This window comes from Aspergillus chevalieri, chromosome 1 (assembly GCF_016861735.1).
Source record: "Aspergillus chevalieri M1 DNA, chromosome 1, nearly complete sequence".
NCBI lineage: Eukaryota > Fungi > Ascomycota > Eurotiomycetes > Eurotiales > Aspergillaceae > Aspergillus > Aspergillus chevalieri.
This window is the reverse complement of record NC_057362.1, coordinates 3,337,244-3,352,844: the sequence shown is the minus strand read 5'-3', so window position 1 is coordinate 3,352,844 and position 15,601 is coordinate 3,337,244. Positions and strand designations below refer to the sequence as shown.

The window sequence follows — 15,601 nt, the reverse complement described above, 5'->3', positions numbered from 1 at the left end:
AAGCAATATGAAGTCACTGAAGAAATTTAATCTCCATCATCTTACCCTTTATCATTTTCCCCATCAAGACTAATCAAATGAAAGACTTACAGCTGCGCCATACACAAACCGGGCTGGAGCCTATATACCAGTATAGGCTGGTGGGCTACCACCCAGTTCATCTGTGGGATCAGTTCCAAGGGGAATACCGAAATCGTGTTATCCGCAAACTGGGTCATGGTGGATTCGCAACTCTCTGGCTGTGCCAGTCGTGGAGAAGCGTCATTGTGTAGCTGTGAAGATTCTCATAGCAACCTCTTCTGGTGCTGCTTGCGCAGAGATAAATGACGTTAATCGCCTTCAAGATGTCGGTTTGGTGAGGAATGAGACTTTTTGTCAGCCGCTTGATATATTCCAGACCAAGGACCAAATGGGTCCCATTTGTGCTTTGTTTACCCTGTGGCTGGACCACGGGTTTCTGATATTCCCCAATTTTTAATGGCCCAGATATGGTGCTACGGAATGTCGCGCTGCATGCTGCGCGTGCTATGGTTACACTTCATGAGCATGGGGTTTGTCATGGTGGTAAGTTCTGCCCCCTGCTCGACACTTGAAGCATCCATGGCTGAGCATTGAATTTGAACGAATTACACACCGGCAAATATTCTCCTCCGCTTGTCAGGCCTGAACGGTCTCTCTGAGGGTGAAGCAATTCAGGCCTTGGGCGAAGAAATGACGACAGTGGTTTACAAAATTTCCGGAGAATTTTTAGAATTAACTGTGCCCAAATACCTTGTTTACCCACTATGTTATATTGAAATTAATCAACGGTTCTCCACTGGAGACATCTATGTGATTGACTTTGGCGAATCCTTCACATATCAAAGCCCCCAGAATCTTTCAGTGTACCAAGAAGTTACGGCCCACCGGAATTAATTGTGGAACGAAGAGCAGGTCTTGCAAGTGATGCCTGGGCACTTGGCTGCACATTGTTTGCAATTCGAACAGGAAGGAAGTTTATTGACCCGTTTGATGAAAACCAAGACGACCGCCTGTGCTTTATAATTGAAACGCTTGGGTCACCACCTGCAAAGTGGTGAGATGCGTCCGAGCAATTCACTATCCGGTCGCCGGAAATGCATTGGAGTTCGGATATGGAGCGGAATGAGTCCTTTCAAGAGAAGTGCGAAAATTGGCAAGAGTCTGGATGTTCAATTCTGGATAAAATCGGATCACTTTATACCTACAGACCACCAGTACAGGTGGCGCACAAACGGGTCGATCGGGGGATTCCCCTTGAGGAGGCCAAAGTACTTGCAAATCTGTTGATAGGTATATTTCGATATGAGCCCGAAGACCGTCTATCAGCGAGCCATATTGTGGAACATGAATGATTTAAGGTGTGAGTGGGAAAGTGCACTACTATCACATTCATGTATTGATAGCGTTCATACTATAGTTAATCCAAAATGACTCCATCTTCTTCAAGCCATCGCTCATTACATCTTTCATGCCCACTTTTATACCATACCTCTGGAGGCGATTTTGGACTTATTGTTTCATTTCTTGCTTGTCTTGGTATCTGAACCAAATCGCGCTTCGCGTCCCAACTATCTTCGTCTTCGGTCTTGGTAAGATGCTTCCGGTGAGTCTTCGCTAATAATTGTCGCACTTAAGTCTTTTTCAATGGAGGGTATCCAATGACAAATCTCCTCCACTGCTTGAGACCCGGCCGCTTGAACATGAACTTGTCCAAAAAGAGTGATTGCGTGGTAGCGAGATTTGTACTCGTGATCCAGTAAATCATAAGCGCACAAGGCATTTGGTACACGTAAGATGCAGCACCAACATACAAGGCGAGAGTCTGAAGTAACAATTTCAGCAGCCGCGAAGAGATAAGTCTGATCCTCTCTGGCCGCGGCAAGCTGGCAATTTCCTTGAAAGAAGGAACCTTCCATCCAGTGCGGATATTCGTAATGACGGATCCCGCCAAAAAGATAGGAAGAATGCCCGTTGGATCACCAGCAAGAAGATCCGGAAACCACAAGCCTCCCTCAGTAGCTAGCGATGGCTCAGCGGCCAAGGATATATCTGACGAGCCCCGCGTCAATGACAAGAGCCACGGTACCAACCCGCTACTGTTCCCAGACATCGCTCTCAGGCTTTCCATAATTGACAGCCAGACAGGAAGTTGCAAGAAAGGAACGGGTTTCCAGAACCGATGTATGCCCCAGACTTTATCCAAAGCGCGCTTTTTGGCTTTGATCATCTTCAACAACTCCGCGTTTGCTTGGCCTGCCATCATCGGATCTTCACTGGAGCGATTAACATCCTTTCTGATCTGTGCTTGGTATTGGTGCCTCCAAGAAGTCATGATCGGAGCGATATCTAGCTCCTTGCGTGCTTGGATCTTGCTGTACATTTGCAGCGGCATTCCGACTGTCATACGGATAATCAGGGCCGTCAATGGAATAGAAGCAACCCATGGGAGACAAGAGAATGAGTGTACTGCTTGAATGAAGCCGGCAGAGGCGTTTAATACTTCATTGACCAAAAAAGCTGGTCTTGTCGGGTGGAAATGGCGGATTTGTCGGGCCGAGATGCGCGGGTTGCGCAGCGCTCGGAGTGAGTTGATAGGCATGATTATTGATATTCCAATTGCATAGCATGAAAAACAGAAGCGCAATGCAGTTATACAGGGCAAGGACTGCAATGAGCAAAAAAGAGTGGACAAGATCTGCGGAGGCGGTGGCAGTCTGGTACATCGGACCGAGCAGCCAATAATCATCCAGAAAAGTGTACTACTATATATGCATAGTTCAGGTCAGCCAAATGGAGTTGGCTGAAATTCCTGGAGGCAGTGAATGTAGTACTTGATGAGAAAAAGCGTTAATCTCCTATTGGGGTGCTGTACGCTGCAGACAACATAATCTCCCACCGTCCCTTCCATCAAGCTTGAACCTGTATTAGACATCAATAAAAACCTATTACATCGATATCATCAAGCATAATTACACTAGCATCAGTTACCTACAATTCAAGGATTATCGATGACCAAATGATGAGTTGCTCCCCTCCACCTAACCAGAGCGTTATGGCTATTACTTATTTCTAGGTCATCTGGATTGTCTCTGTCGTCGGAAACAGGTACAAACGTACAATGCTGGAACACATATTACGAGTTGCAGCCCGCCGTGCAGGCTTTACATTCTGCTCTTTGCGGTAACTTAGGACATGTTTCTTGCGGTTACATCAACTGACAACCGAACGCACAGGAGCCACAATCACGACACCACCCAAGTCCCTGCGGGAGAGGGAGCACAACACAGACGACCTCCCCACATTACGATCTACATGAGCTACACGCCAGACAGAAATGATATTACACATGAGGGACATGTTTTGGTGGAATACATCACTATCAATGGAATCAAGCTACTGAAGGGCATCCCCGCCCAAGGGAAGTCTATGTTGCTCCGGGATAGGAAGACCCGCGAGCTGACAATTCTTTAAATTATTTCTGTATTATTTCCTTGTATTTGATTATTTGGGAAATACATTCGGTATCAACCAATAACCTGGTTTATACGTAGCAAAATTCATGGTAGCTTCTACCGCGCAGTCCGAAACCCTAGATACCAGTACTCCATGTCTTCAAAAGCATCAGTTGGCTGATTCAAACAACCAAAACGCCTTCTTCAGCAGCGGCTGCTGGCGAACCAAACCGCTTTAAAGTCACCAATGCTCCGCTAATATCCTCTGCGGAAATGCCCAAAAATGGAAGCTGAGCCATCCTAATAGAAACAAAATGATCCGTCGGCTGGCAATCGAACATCCAATGACACTGCCGCAAGAAGACGTGAGGATGATGGCCCAAGAACAGCAAGAGATAACTATCATGAATATGCACCCAGTCAGTGAATGGAGGTCGACCGTGCGGCATCCTAGGTCTCTCGTATCGATGGTCTGTGGGACTGAATTGGGGGATTTCCATGCGCTGTCTTCCTTCTAGAACATCTGGGTCCGAAATACCTGTCTCCCATAGAATTATACGAGCCTCTGCGCGCTGCATTGAGTGGGACTCACCCGGAAGGTACTCTTGCAGGAATTCAAATTGCCTCAAAGCGTTGTGATTATTCAGCTTAGCCCTCACGAACGACTTCGCCAACGGTGGCGAGAATTGGAAAACCGCCTGAAGATGGTCCGTAATGGTGGAGACAGTACCTCGACACGACCAAAGAAAGTACTCGTGGTGGGTCTGCCAATTTGGCGGCTGGTTATGGTACGGGGCCTCATCGAACGGCAGTAGTTGGGTACGGACCGCGACTGGTATCGGAGCGGATCCATGATGGCCAACGAGGCGCTCGAGTTGCATAAGTCTGTTCACTATATCCGCGAGGGAGCCTCTTGTTTGCTGATAAGCAGTATTTCGGGCTGACCGGGGTCTGGAAAAGATTCCTGTGAATATACCAGGAACCGAGCGATGGCTGGGACTCATGGGAATTGGTTCACCCTCGTCATCGCTCACGTCTATATTGGCGAGCGCGAAGCTGATGCTGGGGTCGTCCTCTAAGGGTAGATCGAGTCTCATTGATGAGAAGGGGACGAATAGGTCATCTTCGTTAAGGTCGTCATCTTGGAAGGGGAAACGGAGGCCTTGATTCCCTGGCATATTGCTTGCTCTCGTTTTTAAGACGCAATCGAGTTGACTAGACCTCCAATCAATGAGTTTTGTACCAATACGTACTGGTGCGCCAGCACTCACCTTTGCGCTTCTACTCAGCTCTGGCCCTCGAGTTTCTTCTAAGCCCCCTATACAACGTTCCAAAAAGAAAGGACAAAAAGGCCTTCTTACTCCAATCTCAAATCCAATCCAAAAACAATGCCGGCAACAAGCGACTGCGCAGCAAAAGAGATTCGGCAAGAAGTCGACACCAGCCACTCCCAAGCAAATGAGGGCGCACCAACCAAGTGTCTGGAAACGCAGCAAAGCACAAAACGAGAAGAAAAAAAGAAAAATATAGCCGAGGATATGGATATTGGTATGGATATGGACAGGAGAAGGACGACAGGAGATGGTGAAAAAGAGTAATTAGAAAGGAAGACAAAAACAAAGCTTCTATAAACAGTGGCTTCTCTCCTTTCTTTTACTTACATTAACTGCCATGCTGTCTCTTAGGCTACCAGATTATTTTCATGGTGTTTAACGATCGTCTTTGAAGGTAGGAAAATCTGTAGCATAGAATTCATTTTTCCCTTGGATCAAGTCAACTTCTTTTGTCTGCTTCAGTGCCCTCTTTGTAGGATTGACCATGTTCCTTCTATCTATCGTGATTCTCTTGTCTCTAGAGATTTGCCTCATTCATAGCTTCCAAAAGTCATGGTAGTTAAGTGAGTAGTTGTGCCAGCTACACTTCACAAAGAAAAACAAAGCGTACAAAAATAAGCAAGCTTGACAAGAGAACTCGAAAAGCAGCTTTATCACTACGTCCCATTGCGCTTAATTGCCATAGAGTAATACTGGAAGGTACATCCTATGTTCAGGTTATGGTTATTCACGTGGTAGTCGGAGGATATGACTATGGTCTGAATTGAAGATTGGGAATGGCAAACGAAACGTATAATATTCTACAAAGATCTAGCATGCATCCCAAAGCCTCCTAAGCTGACTAGTAAATTGAAATAAACGCCGTACCAAACGTGCTGTGAAACAAAACATACCCAGAAGCAAAATGACAGAGATGCAATGTACATGGAGAACAAAGTTCGAGAGCTAAAAGGGAAAGAGATCAGAGTTTGGCTTTCTCTTTCTCATCTGTAGCACTGGCTTCTTGATTGATGGCAACCGTACGAGTGTCGGCGCTGTCGCCGAAGAAGATGACCTCTACGGTAACATCATCACTGGAGAATCTTTAGTCAAGAGACCCTTTAATCTATCCCAAAGTAGGCATGTATCTTACCGATATCTCCGTGAATACGGGCTAGGAAGAGTCAACAATGCACAGACCATGTCCTTGTGCTTGCCACCCATAGCATTGCGGACAAGGTGAGTGGCCGCATTGTTATCCTCCGTAACAAATCTCTCGGCAGCAGCCGAGAGATCGTACTGTTGTTGGCGAATGGGGGCACGCTGTCCTCCTAGGGCTTCCTGTTGAGAAGCTTCCACAGGCAACTGCTTGTTCTCAAATCCAAACCAGCTCTTGAGCCATGACTTGTCACCACCAGAGTGCTGCTGTTCGAGCCATTGGCCCACAAGTCCGACAACTTCCTCGTTATTCAACATCTCCCAGAGACCATCTGTCGCGATGACAACGAAGTCATTTTGACTAGGATCAATTTTGGTCGTTGTGATGATGGGTTCTGCGGTGACATAAGGAGGGGTCTTGAGCAATGGAGAGGGCGTTCTTCCGAAGAATTGCCGCTTGATCTTCTCCTGTGTTTCTTTGCTCCACTTGTAGAACGCGTCGCCGAATGAACGGCTGGGCTCCAATTGGCCCAGAATTCTTCCATTGCGGACGACGTTAGGCTCGCCAGGATGTTCTTCCCGCAGACGCTTCATTTCAGACGGAGTTCCACCAGTCTGATCTTCGGAAAGTGGCGTAGCAGTCCATTTCCCACCAGGTCCTCGACGGCCCAGGACCGCACGAGAATCACCAGCGCAAGCAACCTTCAAGTCTTTGGACTGAGAGTCATAGAAAGCAAGGAGAGCACAGGATCCAGACAAAGCGGGAGCAAGGAGTTCAGCAGCAACACTCCGGGAACTAGATTTGAAAACCTTGTCAACACTGTTGTGCACGATATCGTTATCCAAACGGACGAATCCTTGCTTGATAGCTGCATCCACGGCCGCAGAAGAAGGGAGGAGCAACGAAGGGTCGGTAGCCGCAGCTTTGTAGGTAGAATTCAATTCTCGGGCGACGTAGGAGATAAGGACGTTGCGTAGTTTAGCCGATGTGGTCCATCCTCTAGTTTGGAATCAGAACACGTCATAGAAGATCCTCCCAGGATGATACTTACGAGTGACCGTCAAACACCGCCCAGAACATCCAGTCGCTGTTTGCGCTGCCCTCTTTAGACGCGGCCACGGACGACGGCACTTCGACAATCTTCTCCGCATGGTCATCTTCGATGGGCGAGTTGCTGGGAACTTGAACAATGTCGTATCGAACTACTCCCTTGCCGCGATTCACCAAGTATGACTCTTGGTTCTTCCTCAGTTTCTGCGTCGCTTGCTCCGGTGTCAACATTCCGAGAACGCGGCGGTCCGAATCGTCGGTCTTCTTGTAAAGGGGCTGATCTTCGGAGAGGACGGTGGTGTAAAACTGGTCGTTTTCCACCAAGAGCGCACGACGAGTCGAATCCGACGGTGCTTCGGCGTGTGCCGTAGCGATACCCGACAACGACAGCGAAGTCCTATTCAGACCCGCCACTGATACTAACGGGGAGTTCTCACCCTGGTAAACATACCAGGCTCCAGAAGCAATTATGGTCGAGATCACAGCGAGGGAGAAGTTTCGTAGCTGCATTGAGGACTGTAGCGACGCTGGGATTCTGCCGACGGGCGAGGGGAGGACCTGGTGACTGGAGAATGAAATGCACGGTTTCCTAAGTGCGACTCTCCATCCCGGTACACGCCGAGCAGTCCGGTAAGCCTGAATAGCCGCACGACGCATTTGGCCTGCGGATAAAATGATATCACAACACTTTGAGAAGCAGGAGAATCCAGCGCCTGCTGGAGATTAGAGAAGGGGATTTACTCCAGAGTGAATGTGAACCCGTGCCTGAATCAATACCGCGGAGAAACGGGGCAGGTCAGGTGACGCAATGACATAAGGTGATAAACTCACGTGGTATTCCTTTTTGGGATTCCGATCCCGCGCTAAGCCTGACTCGGCAGTGTCGTCATTCCCCGCGGTCTTTTGAAGATTTATTTTGGTGCTTTTTGACTGTTAACAACAGCTCTGATCTAACATAATATACTACTTTGTCCGCCTTACTGCTCCTCCCGGATGTCCTCCCGCGCGGTTCGCAAGCTGCAAAGGCTTCGCGAGCAGGAATTGCAGCAAGCCGATCAAGACGAATCAAGCGAAGATGAACCCGTTTCGCGCCCAACCAAACCGAAGCTCAACGTTTTCGATCTTCTGAACGCCGCGGAAAATGAGGAGGAGGAAGAAGAAGGGCCTGAAGAGGACACCGAAGATGTAACCCCCCAGCCACCCCAACCTGGACCTGAGCCCGAACCCGAACCCGAACCCTCAAAACCGACCCAAGCCAGCAAAAAGAAGAACAAGAAGAAGAGAAAGAAGGCAAACCCCAAAACAACCGGTAGAGAAGGACTGGTACCTATGGAGACCAAGGGTGCAGAATTAGACGATATTGACAAAGCCCTGAAAGATCTGGCCGTCGAGAACAGACCCGACGATGGTACATCGTCCGTGACCTACGCCCGTGATGACTCGTTCCCGAAGGCCCCCGAAGAACTACTAGCCATCGACCCTAGAGCCCTTAATGCAATTAACGAAATGAAGAAGCTGTTCGGAAATGTCGTGCTGGAAAATTTCGATCAGGACGACTCCGGAACAGGTCGCAGAAGAGGAAGAACTGAAACGGTGGATCTTGGGCGCGCTTTGACGGGGAGATACTGTCCGGCAAGCCGAGGACAAAGCTTAGCTGGTGTTACTTTGCGGCGGAACTCCCTCATGCAAGCAAACGATGAATGGCCCCGCGCTCCTAGTGGTGGCCTGGGAATGGAGTTGGAGGAGAAGCTTCTGGATGGCTCTACGAAATACCGGATTGTACACAACCCTGCGTATCAGGATGTACAGCGACAGTTTGATATGTGCGTCGAGTCAATGGACCCGCAGAGACTGATCCACCTGCTTCAATACAACCCGTATCACATTTCCACAATACTCCAAGTGTCTGATATCGCCAAGCACCAAGGCGATCATGCCGTGTCCGCTGACCTCCTTGAGCGTGCGCTCTTCAATATTGGTCGCTCTGCCCATTCGACATTCAACAACCGCATCAAAGAGGGGCAGGCAAAGCTTGACTTCAAGTATTCGGAGAACCGAGAACTTTGGCTTGTGGGGTGGAGATACATCGCTAATTTGGGAATGAAGGGGACATGGAGGACCGCATATGAATGGGCTAAGCTGCTTCTCAGTCTTAATGCAAGTGATCCGTATTGCATGAGACTAATGATCGATCACTTGGCTCTTCGAGGTAGGGAATATGCTCATTTTGTTGAGCTGTGTACCCAGACTCGGTTGAGTAAGGAATGGGAGCAGTATCCCAATATTCAGTGTTCACTTGCGCTGGCCTACCTCCGCCTGAACAAACCTCAGGAATGCCGGCAGCAACTACGTCTTGCTATGTCCCGCTGCCCATGGGTGTTCTGCAGACTTGCACAGGAACTAGATATCCAGCCTATGCCCAAGCAAATCTGGGGCAAGATGCCACCAACTGATGTCCATGAACTACTCACCGAACTGTACCTCGCACGAGCGAAGGACCTTTGGAACACACCAGAGATCGTTTCGTTAATTGTCGAGGTCGCGGATACTCTACCAGAGAAGGAGGAACCTGTTGAGCCACCGGAGATCACATTGGATATTGCTCGCCATGTAATTCTTTCTGACATTCCTCGTGTCACCACCCATCTTCCCAACCGTTTCGTTTCTGGACGTATTTCCGCATCCGACCCTCTCCCTCCGTATGAATCGGAGGCTCATCGCCAGCAGTCCGACCCAACTCCGTCATATTTATCTCGCATTCCGGAGGTTGGGCGACCACAGTGGCTTCGCGATCTTCTCGACCAAATAAATAACGGGGCTATTCATTTCCCCCGTTTCCGACAAGGAGAGGACGAAGAAGTACACATTGATGATGTTCATTCCGGCGAAGAGACTGAAAGGGCAGGTGTCCCACATCCCTCGGCTGAGGACCAACCAGTGCTTCAGCAGTGGCTCTTAGGGGATGGCATGCGGGCGTTGGAGGCGTATCTCCGAGAGCATGGTGTCGACCCGGGTAACTGGGATGAGTTTATTGATTACACCCCGCTTATGGACTATGTAGATGCATTGGATGGGGTGCAGCCCGATTCAGCCCGGCAACAACTCTTGTACGGCCCGATCCGAGAATCGTTGGGTGACATTGCGGTGACAATGTTGGAAAACGAGTTGGAGATGCTGCAGGATCAGGTTTGATGGCGTATGGAGAGCATGTGAATGGTGATGCGGGGTGTGATAGTACTTTTAGAATACAGAGCTGATACACTGGAGAAATGCCGATTGGTCTGGAAATATATAAAAGGACGCAACGCTGGGTTATCCGTGCCGATCTCGTAGAAATTTACTGTTTTGAATATTTATACATCAGGGGTGCATAACAAACCCTCCTCAACCCAATGATATGCATGCACCATTATGCCTATCAACATTTTCGGCAATTTCAACGGCATCAATGCGATTATGCCTTCATGTGCTTAGTTATGCTATCATCTGCTATTTCTATTCTATAAAGCCCGAAACGTAGTCGCAGACGTAACACTGCCCTATCCTGCTTAATCAGCAATCCTTATCGCGGCCGCTCCACCATTCTGATACTCCGTGATTCAGATCTTTTTTTTTTTTACAACTCAAATTCCCCTTGAATGAACTCTGCCTCCTGAATTGCGCTTATTTCTCCTTACGGGCAGATCTTCTGGATGCTGAAACTCCTTCCGCACCTCATGTTTCCTTTCTAACAGCTCACCTGTGCTGTCACTGTCAGATAACCTTATAGATCTTGTCGCAAACCCTTCCTTTCGTCATGACACTCCTGGGGTTAATGTCTGGGGTCGCTGCGGAGAAATCCGTCCCTTTGACAGGACGTGAAGCTGCATCGGGTCTTTTGGGATCTGTTTCGTTGACATGTTGGATATTCTTGTTGGTACGTTCTTTTCTTGAAGTATACGAGAAACGAAGGGATAAATATTCACATCTCTCACCAACAGGTCCCCCAACTGATTGAAAACTACCGCAACGGGAACGCAGAAGCTATCTCCCTCCTCTTCATCTTTATCTGGTTCGTGGGCGACATAACTAATCTCATTGGTGGCCTCTGGGCCGGTCTCGTCCCCGTCATCATCACCATCGCATTCTACTTCTGCATCGCAGACGGCGTCCTCATCGGCCAATGCCTCTACTATAAGAATCGCAACTCGCGCCGCGAAGCTCTTGAACGCAGACGCCGCTCGTCAACCGAAACACCCGATCCGACGACTCCATTACTGGGTAGACACTTTAGCGATTACGTGGAAGCTGGTCCGGCGGCGGCGCAGCGAGATGCGCTTCTGAATGGTCGTCGCGGTAGCGATATGGAGGATCCATTGGCGAAGATGTTGGATGAGGGTCAGGATGGTGGACGGAGCGCGTGGGTGAAGAACACTAGTAGTGTGCTGGCTATTGCGTTGATTGGGTGCGTTGGATGGGTTGTCGCATGGCAGTCGGGCATGTGGAAGCCTGCACCGCAGGATGAGAATGGGGGTGTTGATATGGCTGTGGGGGCGCAGGTATTGGGGTATATCAGCGCTGCGTGTTATCTCGGGTGAGTGAATATTCAATTGGAGAGTGATTAATCTTGGTTACTAATGGAAAACAGCGCGCGACTTCCACAGATCTGGAAGAACTACTGCGAGAAGTCATGCGAGGGGCTTTCTCTGCTATTCTTCGTTCTTTCCGTTATGGGCAACTTGACCTACGGCGCTGGGGTAAGTCCGTCGCTCTATATAAGCCAATACCTTTTTCTAACAGCATAGATTCTCTGCCATTCCACGGAAAAGAATTACATTCTCACCAATCTACCGTGGTTGATCGGATCACTGGGCACGATGGCCGAGGACGTGATGATTTTCGTGCAGTTCCATCTGTACGCCGTCCGGGATCCACCCAGTGTCGCTGTCGCTTGACCTGCGGCATTCTAGAAAATCGCTATTTTGAGTTTGGTTTGATCTCGCATGTGTTTCGGAAGTATACGGTCTGATACATTGATCTGTAAAGAGTTATGGAGTTCAAAAGTTATGGGTGAATCTATGGAGCTAGAAAATTTGCTGGTTTAATGGGATCGGGATGGCGTTGGGTGTTTTCTATTTGCAATGACTGAAGTGGTTATACAAAGAATAGAAATTCAGACGGAATCCTTTTGTTCATAGTCACATGGCAGACATGGCCTGACACTGGGCACTAAACTAGACAAGTCCTATCGCAATTAATGGTATATACCCGGTGACATAATAGAAGTCCCCGGTATAACAAAGCAAGTCAAACTTTTTTGCTTTTTTTTTGTATCATTTCTATTGCCGGAATCCTAGCGTCATCCGTTTCATTACCTCTGTCACGACATAACCCATCATGCAAGCAAAGCGCCCAGTCCCACTGAATGTCCTTGTCCGTAAAATCTTCTTTTTTCTTTTCCCATTTCGGTCTTCGTGCAGGGGCGTGATATCGGATACAAGGGGGTCGACGTTAAAAGGAGACAGGAAAAAACGAGAAACACGAGGGAGATAAAACGAGATGCTTAGTCGAAAAGACCGAAGCCCATGTCCTCGTCGGACTCCTCCTTCTCTGTAATGAAGTTAGCGTACCAGGCCCTAGACAATCATCAAACCAGAGATTGTGATCCTTACCCTCCTCCTTCTTCTCCTCAGCAGCAGCCTCAGCGGGGGCCTCAGCGGCACCACCGGCGGCGGCGGGAGCGGCGGGACCAGCAGAGCCAACGTTGGTCAGGAGCTCCTTGATGTCCTTGCCCTCGAGAGCCTTGGCGAAGATGGAAGTCCAGATGGGCTCAACTTCCTGGACCTTGGCGGCACCGAGGAGGGTCTGGAGCTTGTCGGCCTGTATAATGAAAATTCATCAGCCGAATTCCATCTTAACCTGCGCGTTTCCATTTTCCAAATATTTCCCCAATATAATTCCTTCTCTTCATAATGGCGCGTATGCCATTTATTGTATTCCATCCATTCCCCAACAATCGCGCATCACTTCAAATCGAGGGCAAGGAACGTACGGTAACCTCGACACCGTCATCGGCGAGGATGAGGGCCGCGTAGGAGCAAGCGAGCTCGGCAGTAGACATGGTGGTCGGCGAGGTTATTGTCGAGGGACTGGGGAGTCTGTAGTTGGCGTGATGGGATAGAGAGAAGGAAAGAGAGAAAAGGTCGCGAAGGAGGTCTCAGCGAACGACTTACCCGAAACGAAACCCACCGCGGCGGTTGGTCCAATTTGTGTGTTTGGCAGCCAAAGCCCTAAGCGAGAGGGCTGTCTGTTTTGGGACTAGTGTAGGCGGTGAGTTTTCCCTTCCCGAAACAGGAATAGTGGATATCAATGCTATCATCGTCTCCGCCGCGAGGCCTGAGGCAGGAATCATCATACTACCTCATGCACCGCTTTTAGTTACTATCAACTTTACCTTTATTTCTTCGGTTCCTTCATTATCTGAATAGACATTTTAATCTCGCTACCCTCGCTTCCGCTCATATCTCTTATCGCCGTTTTCTTCCGGCTTCCTCTATCATGGATTCCCCTGCCGTTCCTGTTCCGCGTGATCCGCAAGAACAGCCTATCCTCGAACGCCTTCTTCGTACCCGCGATGCTCTTTTATTGTTGAAACGAGACAAATCGTCCTACATAAAGTCCCGAGATGTGCTTCCGCTATATGAGGCTGTGATCCAGGAGGTAGAACAACTGCATGCAGTTCGGGAAGGACAGGATCCTCGGCAACCTCACAACCGATGTTAGTACAACAGTTTGCACACGGGTCATGTGGCTTAGAGATATGGCTAACTGGGGATTCGAATTATAGTGGACTACATCTTGGATGACTGCTTCCAGCTCATTTCGTTGTTATTCTTGACCATTGGCAGAAACAATGAAGCTCCAGCAGTGTAGGTAATCCCTCCGCGCGTTGACGTATGTGTGGCTTACAGGGATTCAGATATTCGCTTGCGACTACAGTCAAGGTATTTCAATTATTCCATTATCAGATTGTGCTTCGTTTTGACTAGACCTAGCGCCTGCTCGACCACCTCGAAGAAGCCGGCTTCTACAGCTCCAAAGACCTTTCCTCTATTACGAAGACCTTGGCAGACATGCGCCAAACCCTCGAACGTGGTAGACAGGCATATTCCCCAGCCCTCTTGAAGCTTCTAGAGAGTCGGATTCAACAATGCGAGTGGCATCTGGAAAGTCTGCAGAAGGGGCTTTCCATTTTGGCACCTGAGCTTGTGCCTACGCATGAAACACTTGTTTCTATTTTGCGGTCGACGTCTGCTGTTAATACCCGCTCGAAGGTGCGTTGGACCATTTCGTCATACGAGGACCTGGACACCTATGCTAACCTCCAATGACAGTTCTCCCCATCGGAAGTGACTAGCCTGCGAAAGCAACTGGAGAAAATTCGGGGAAGTTTGAAAGACGGTCACTTCGTCGGCGCTGATGGCGCACCACTTCAGGGCCAGGATTCATTGAAAGGATTGTTGGAGCGATGTTGGCGGTGGACTGAGATTGTTCTGGAGCGGTGCGCACGACTCGTACTTCAGACCCAACGGACATCTAACTGACCAACCGTATAGGGAAGGACAAATCGCTGAAGGATTCCAGGAGCAATACGAACGTCTGGTTGAAATTCGGAACCAGCTGGACCGGCTGTCCGTGACGCAAGCGTGGTCGCTCCGCGAGACGGACCTTTTCGAGTTCCAGCGGAAACTTGATCGCATTGACGAGGCGCGAGTTAATGGCAACTTTGTTAGCCCTGATGGACAACAGGCAGACCTCCATGCACAGCGGGTATGTCCCTTGTACCATGATCGAGGACTGGTTAGTGCTGACAGTTTCACCAGACACTTTTGTACCTGATCCGCCGAAGCTACGCATACATCTATGCTCTTCTTATCTCGTCCGAACCGGTGTCCGAGGCATTGCTGCCTGTATATAATCAGCTACAAACGTTGCGGCGGTGCTTGTTGGAGGTCAAGGAGTCTGGAGGCGTGTCAAACTCGCGTGAACTTTACCCATACAGCATGAAGGTTTGTTTCTTCTCGAGTTTCGGGAACCATGGACACTAGCTGATCTTTCAAAAGCTCAATTCGATTGACAACATGCGAGTCGACGGCAAGTTCTACGTGGGTAGCGACATCCCCGAAGGCCAGGGCAGCATCAATGCATTGCTCGCCGAATGTTACGATATTGCATGGGAGCTCCGCGCAGCGGTAGACGAAGAGGACGAAAGGAGTTGATAGAGCTTGCTCTTCTAATATGTGCTTTTCTGCTTTCCCTTCATCTTTCCCGACTACTGTGTTTTTATGCTGTTTTATCTACTGTACCTAATTCTGGTGAGGCTTTCTTATCGCTGTACACTGTTCCTTCGGATGGAACTTGCCTCGGGATTCATGATGGCGTTTTACTAGGACATGTGCTTTTGGGATGTTAGTATGGTCCGGTGCCTCTATAGAGAGGATATCAGTCCTGATATACATGATGCCATGCAATACATAGTGTGCTTTGCCATTTATGGATGAGAGGAAATCCAAAAATACAAATACAATACAATACATACCGTCATTCACGGGAACCGGCATCGGCAC

The 15,601-nt window shown here is 48.9% G+C and overlaps 7 protein-coding genes across 7 annotated transcripts; 3 read left to right on the top strand and 4 right to left on the bottom strand.

Moving 5' to 3' along the window:
• Positions 1–1,651: 1,651 nt before the first annotated feature.
• ACHE_11147S (putative mitochondrial export translocase Oxa2) lies at positions 1,652–2,620 on the bottom strand (the record flags this gene model as incomplete). Its single annotated transcript, XM_043275684.1, has 1 exon — positions 1,652–2,620. The coding sequence occupies one exon, from the start codon at positions 2,618–2,620 to the stop codon at positions 1,652–1,654; it is 969 nt and encodes a 322-aa protein (XP_043132267.1).
• Positions 2,621–3,655: 1,035 nt separating this feature from the next.
• ACHE_11146S (uncharacterized protein) lies at positions 3,656–4,651 on the bottom strand (the record flags this gene model as incomplete). The annotated part of the gene is made up of 1 exon (XM_043275683.1): positions 3,656–4,651. The coding sequence occupies one exon, from the start codon at positions 4,649–4,651 to the stop codon at positions 3,656–3,658; it is 996 nt and encodes a 331-aa protein (XP_043132266.1).
• A 1,117-nt stretch (positions 4,652–5,768) lies between these two features.
• ptcF (type 2C protein phosphatase ptcF) lies at positions 5,769–7,652 on the bottom strand (the record flags this gene model as incomplete). The annotated part of the gene is made up of 3 exons (XM_043275682.1): positions 5,769–5,880; positions 5,940–6,944; positions 6,997–7,652. 3 exons carry the CDS (start codon positions 7,650–7,652, stop codon positions 5,769–5,771), a joined length of 1,773 nt encoding a protein of 590 aa, XP_043132265.1.
• A 336-nt stretch (positions 7,653–7,988) lies between these two features.
• Positions 7,989–10,187, top strand: ACHE_11144A (transcriptional repressor TCF25 family protein; the record flags this gene model as incomplete). Its single annotated transcript, XM_043275681.1, has 1 exon — positions 7,989–10,187. One exon carries the CDS (start codon positions 7,989–7,991, stop codon positions 10,185–10,187), a length of 2,199 nt encoding a protein of 732 aa, XP_043132264.1.
• A 604-nt stretch (positions 10,188–10,791) lies between these two features.
• On the top strand, positions 10,792–11,929 carry ACHE_11143A (PQ-loop repeat-containing protein; the record flags this gene model as incomplete). The annotated part of the gene is made up of 4 exons (XM_043275680.1): positions 10,792–10,911; positions 10,976–11,568; positions 11,623–11,731; positions 11,780–11,929. 4 exons carry the CDS (start codon positions 10,792–10,794, stop codon positions 11,927–11,929), a joined length of 972 nt encoding a protein of 323 aa, XP_043132263.1.
• A 608-nt stretch (positions 11,930–12,537) lies between these two features.
• Positions 12,538–13,095, bottom strand: rpp1 (ribosomal protein P1; the record flags this gene model as incomplete). Its single annotated transcript, XM_043275679.1, has 3 exons — positions 12,538–12,584; positions 12,647–12,854; positions 13,027–13,095. 3 exons carry the CDS (start codon positions 13,093–13,095, stop codon positions 12,538–12,540), a joined length of 324 nt encoding a protein of 107 aa, XP_043132262.1.
• Positions 13,096–13,532: 437 nt separating this feature from the next.
• On the top strand, positions 13,533–15,253 carry ACHE_11141A (uncharacterized protein; the record flags this gene model as incomplete). Its single annotated transcript, XM_043275678.1, has 8 exons — positions 13,533–13,752; positions 13,822–13,903; positions 13,954–13,978; positions 14,030–14,308; positions 14,369–14,535; positions 14,591–14,804; positions 14,858–15,043; positions 15,098–15,253. The coding sequence occupies 8 exons, from the start codon at positions 13,533–13,535 to the stop codon at positions 15,251–15,253; spliced, it is 1,329 nt and encodes a 442-aa protein (XP_043132261.1).
• Positions 15,254–15,601: the final 348 nt, after the last annotated feature.